This window comes from Dendrobium catenatum, unplaced genomic scaffold, assembly GCF_001605985.2.
Source record: "Dendrobium catenatum unplaced genomic scaffold, ASM160598v2 fragScaff_scaffold_772, whole genome shotgun sequence".
In the NCBI taxonomy this organism is placed as follows: Eukaryota; Viridiplantae; Streptophyta; class Magnoliopsida; order Asparagales; family Orchidaceae; genus Dendrobium; species Dendrobium catenatum.
This window is the reverse complement of record NW_021319234.1, coordinates 288,770-294,507: the sequence shown is the minus strand read 5'-3', so window position 1 is coordinate 294,507 and position 5,738 is coordinate 288,770. Positions and strand designations below refer to the sequence as shown.

Sequence of the window (5,738 nt, the reverse complement as noted above, 5' to 3'; positions counted from 1 at the left end):
AAAAAGTAGTAGCAAACGGAATAATGTTTGCGATTTGAAAAGTAAAACCGAGAAAACTATCTCAAACTGGAGAAATTATTTTGTGCGGAGACCGGACGTAGAACGTTGTCCGTACACCAACCAGAATGCGCCACGTCAGCAATACCGAGCCACGGTACAGAGTAAGGGGTGACGTGACACATTCTTGTTGGTCTCCGAATGACGTTTGGCATCCGCACATAATAATTAATCCTGGAACTGAAACTAAGCTTAAGTATAATTCAAGTTAAAATATCCCTCATAATTCAATTTGAAAATATTTTCTCCATTTGTTTAAATATTTGATCAAATAAAAATATTAATAAAAAAGTATAAATTATGACTTAGGAGTTAGGAGAGATAAAAAGTATAATTATTTTATGTATTTTACATTCAATTAAATTATTTTAAATATTTTAAAAACATTATATTTATTTATTTACATGCGTGCCCTTTTTCTTTTTTCAGCTCCAAGAGAAGCAGCCCCTGGATGAACTCTGCGGTGCAAGCCTGCTGAACCATGTCCGGGGGGCATTCAGCGTCGCCGTCGTCGCAGTCGTCGCAGTCGTCGCAGTCGGGAAACGAAGGAGCGATGCGAGTGCTTACACGCCCGGTCACTTTCGTCACCGGGAATGCTAAAAAGCTGGAAGAAGTGAGGGCTATTCTGGGCAACTCCATCCCCTTCCAATCCCTAAGGCTCGATTGTAAGCCCTTTTCGGTCTCTTTATTCCCTTGCTCCACGAAAAATTGTGCCATCCCGTAGATTTTTCTACGAGTCTAATGTTTGTTTTTTTTTTCCATAAATTTTTGGTTTCTTTTGATTGTTTGCTGTAATGCTCTTTTAAACGGAAAAAATTTCCATTGTGAACTTCGAATTTGTTGTTTGTGAACTTGTATCAAGCAGTTATGTGCATGCTTATAGGAAGTAGCTTATGCTTATAATTTTCAGCTAAATTGGGGAGTTATTGACCACTGGTGACAACAATGGATTGTTCTCAGGAAATCGTGTAATGAGATATGGAGGGTTAAAATCCAGAGTATGTCAAAAGATTCTAAATTCCTGAGCATCATGAATAGAATTTGGAGTTTCAATGAATCCATGGAAGTTGAGTGATCTTTTCAAGATTGGTTGGCACAAAATGATGGGAATAATATAAGGATGATGATAAGGTTTAGAACTGGCACTTACTATGACAATTTACAAATAACTTTTGAATGTTTGGAGGTCTGAGAAGGCTTTTTGGTCTCCAAGATCTTTTTGGTTATTCTTCATCATGTCAACTGTCACATTTCCTATCCTGTAAATCATAGAATTTCAACTTGGCTGATTTAATTTTGTTTTTGAATTGATTGGCATCTGTATCAAAATGCAGAAGTTTGACATAATTCAAAGAAACAAAAGTCTGGTCAATCATACTTATTACTATCTTTAGTTAGTTTCTTCGGCTTCTATTACAAATGGTCATATTTGTTGAGAGGATTTGGATGACATATTGATCTGAGATCAGACCAGGAAGGGAATTGTAAATATGGCTATCCATTTCAAATAATACTACAAGAAGCATCCCTCATCATTTTTGCGTTCGATTATGAGGGGATCAAGATATTGAATTAGGTGACTTCAAAATATCTGATTTTTTTTATGGAGACTGCTTATGGTGGGTGATCTTTAGATCACATTGTTGTTATCGAAGAGGATGTTGCCAAAAATTCATAGGTATGATTGGATATTAATGTATGTTTGTGCGAGGACAACATCGTACTTATTATGGTCTATAATGACATTTTGCAAGAGTTTTTTTACATATTGACCATATTCAAAAAACTTGACATGTTGGAAATTAGGTTCCTTCATCAACAATAAGAGCTTAGAAAAAGCTTTAAAATCAATAAAGTTCAAAAGGCATGGTACCTTTACCTACAATATCAATAAATACTAACATGAGATAGCTACTATCAGCCACCTATGATCGCCCATGTTGGTGTTAAACATAAAGCCAAAATTCTCTATGTAAAACTCAATCATGAATACTCCTTTGGGAGAGAAGTGGAAAAAGTATTCAAGAAGACGCCAAAATAATTCTCAAACTTTTGGAATTCACTTAGTTTGAAGAAGCCAATAACATGGGTGATCTCAAGCATTGTCATACAAATGCAAGATTAGCTGTCAAATTGAAGTCTGCTTTGCATATAATGTTTGACCAAATCAACAATGTTAAGAAGAAATTGTTACTCTTAGATTAAATAATCATGCATCAATCACTTGACTGATGATACATCTTCAATCAGAACCTTGAACGTTGACATTCTAAAAGGTTAGCAACAAATAATATGGTACAATTTAAGTCTTCCCATTTTTTTCTATGTATATATTGAAATCTTTCTAAAATTTCTCATTTAGGAGAGGCGTATTTTGTAGATTTTCATCCCCTCTTATAAAAAGCTTTATTCCTTTAAGAAACCTTAGTCAAATCTTATGATCAAACCATCAATGCTAGTTAGCGGCAAAAATTCAAAGAAGTCCCTTGTACACCAAGATTCTTTAGCAAGGTCCTAATTCTACTCCATTTGAAACTCCCCATAAGAAGAGGGGGTATACTACATGCTAGTAGGGTGCAACATTCATTCTCTTAATCTCCTAAAAAAGGAAAAGTGATCATATTGAGCTCTATCAACTCAGCTCCCCACAGGAAAAGGGGTATGATGTTAAGCCAGTAGGGTAAAATCTCTGGCTTTTTTTCTTTTTCAACTACTAGTGACCCAGTAATGCTAATAGAGTATCTAATAGGCCATTCCTAAAATAGTCACCCGACTATTGCTTATGGCCAATGTATTCCCAAAATATCATGTTTCTCCTATTTAATCACTCGACCATGCAAAATTATTCCAAATGGTCGCTTAGATAGAAATTGACAAAAATTGGAATGATGTGACCAATTTAGCCCGGAGGAACCATTCGGGATCAATTTTGTATGGCAGAGCAATTAAATTGGAGAAATGTGATACTTTATGACTAAATTGACCACATAAGAATAATAGGGGGATTATTTTTGGCTTTTTCCCTGGAATACACAATATCAACTCTATGCCATACCCCACATCTGCATGGGCTTCATTTCTTGTGGATACGCCATTCTTATTGGCATATTAATGGTTGCATTTTTTGTTATTTCCTTATTTACTTGTCAATTTCTCTTAGTGCCAGAACTGCAAGGTGAGCCAGAAGAGATATCAAAAGGCAAGGCCCGTTTGGCTTCAACTGAGGTATTGCCATGAGATATTTTAAGCTATAAATGCTCACATTATAGTGAGTTTTAGTTTCTCGAAGATCATTTATCTTGCTTGAGAACCTTATATTTACGAGTGCTTTGGTTACCTGATAGGTAAATGGGCCAGTTCTTGTTGAGGACACCTGCCTTTGTTTCAATGCTCTTAATGGTCTACCCGGTATTTCCTGCTCTTTGAGCCATTACTATTAATGACATTTCCTTACTATTAATGTCATTTCCTTTCATTGTCACAGGCCCCTACATGTATGTGCTTGGTACTTCAACGGTAACTTCTTTGTCATATGATTTAGGCTTCATTTGGAACAACTTTCTTACTATTTCTTAAAGATGCTTTTTAGTACTAAAAAGCTGCTTTGAAAAGCAGTAGGAAAGCCGTCTCAAAGGAAGCCACAATCATATTAGTGTTATATGGAATTCCTTAAGCTGGCATATTTTCCTTTTCTCATGAATATTCTCTGTCTTTGAAATCAAATTCCTAATACTGACTGTTTTGGCATTCTGAAACGTTTGGAAAATCAGAAAGTGGTTTCTCGAGAAGATTGGACATGAAGGTGATAGACAGAATCCATTGTTTCACATTAATCTTTTTTAAAACCTTCTTTCTGATGCCCTTTCAGCATTTATTATTATTATAATTTTTAACTGTTCTTATGTAGGTCTGAACAATCTGCTAATGGCTTATGAAGACAAATCAGCATATGCTGCCTGCGTATTTTCTCTTGCTCTTGGGCCAAATACAGAGCCTTTGACGTTTGTTGGGAAAACAATGGTAAACTTTTGTGCTCTTTAATTAGGGGATGTAAACGAGCAAAGTTTGAGAAAGTTTAAGTGTTATTCTATTGTTCATCTCTGCTTGTTAAGTAAATGAGTCAAAATTTTATGTTCTCGATTAGCTAGTTAACAATCAATCAGAATAAATATGCATATAAATATATGTATGCATATTTTTATGTGTAAATAAAAATAATTAAATAACCCTAAAAGCCTAACATGATTGAACTAAGCTTTGTTTGTACTAAAGTTTTGTTTGGGACGACTTTCTTATAGTTTCTTAAAGCAGCTTTCTAGTATAAATATTTAAATTTTTGTACTAAAAAGCTGCTTCAAGAAGCTGTAAGAAAGCCGCCCCAAATAAAGCCTAAATATGTGAGCTTATTAAAACTAGCCAAGCTCAAGCTGATTGCTGAGTTGAACATAAAACAGTTTTTTCGATAGCACTAATTATAGGCTTTATTTAGAACGGCTTTCTTATTTCTTTCGAAAGCAATTTTTTAGTATAAAAATTTTAAAAAGTCGTTTTAAGAAGCAGTAATAAAGCTATCCCAAATAAAACTATAATGAGCATTTTAGTCAAATGGATCTATAACCACATTGCTATAATGTATGCAAATACAGAAGTTCCATGCAAATATTTTAAATTTATTCTCCCGTTTCTTTGCCCTTTTATGAATGCTTCACTCTTAGTGTTCTTCTATTGATTTTTAGGGGAAAATAGTACCAGCAAGGGGCCCCAAAGATTTTGGATGGGATCCAATTTTCCAACCAAATGGATATGAACTAACGTAAGAGAACTCCCCTTATTTTCATCATTTTTTCTGAATTTTAGGAGGCTGCAAAATTCATGTTAGAAAGCTACAAGTATCATGATTATTATTGAATTAGTAATAAAAAAGAGTAAATCTAAATATTATAGATTTGTTTTATAAATATTATATAATAAATTTACAGTTCAATCCTCATTTTTTGTCAATCTATGATTTGCATTGGTTGCAGCTATGCTGAGATGCCAAAGGAGGAAAAGAACAAGATATCACACCGCTCAAAAGCTCTCGCTTTGGTGAAATCACACTTCGCTGCTGCAGGTTATCATTTTCAGATCAATGGTTCTTCTTGATTTACAAACAAACTGAGAACTTAGTGAATTTCTTCGATGAATTGTACTATTTTTTCTTAACATTACAACCATATATTATGAAAACTATCATGTGCCAATGCTATAGTAAAACTTGGGCATTTGAGTTGTGGTTAATTATGGGTGTCAATTCGTATCATCGGGTTGTGTTCGGGTAAAATTTGACTTTTACCCGTCAATTTTTGACCCGACTCAATTCAGGTTTCGGCTCATTTTGCTAAACCCGATCACGACCCGGTTTGGGTTTGGGTCATATGGGTTGTGTCCAATATTGACACCCATATGGTTAACACATTTTTGTTTGGGGGATTTATATACATACTATTTTAGATCAATACTACTTACATATCTAACATCCAAAGCTTTAATATTTCATGCCTACCATCCATAAATAATTCTAATATTAAAATATTTCACTCTTATATTTCATTCATATCACGTGTACAATTTTATAAACTTTAATATTTCATTCATTGCACCCATATTTGATCTATGACTGGTAGGTATGTAATATTAAA

The 5,738-nt window shown here is 34.2% G+C and overlaps 1 protein-coding gene across 1 annotated transcript; it reads left to right on the top strand.

Moving 5' to 3' along the window:
- Positions 1-523: 523 nt before the first annotated feature.
- On the top strand, positions 524-5,321 carry LOC110101683 (inosine triphosphate pyrophosphatase). Its single transcript, XM_020829678.2, has 8 exons — positions 524-722; positions 3,218-3,282; positions 3,402-3,465; positions 3,542-3,551; positions 3,828-3,859; positions 3,965-4,077; positions 4,794-4,870; positions 5,082-5,321. Exons 1-8 carry the CDS (start codon positions 539-541, stop codon positions 5,200-5,202), a joined length of 666 nt encoding a protein of 221 aa, XP_020685337.2. The 5' UTR covers positions 524-538; the 3' UTR covers positions 5,203-5,321.
- The last annotated feature ends 417 nt before the right edge of the window (positions 5,322-5,738 follow it).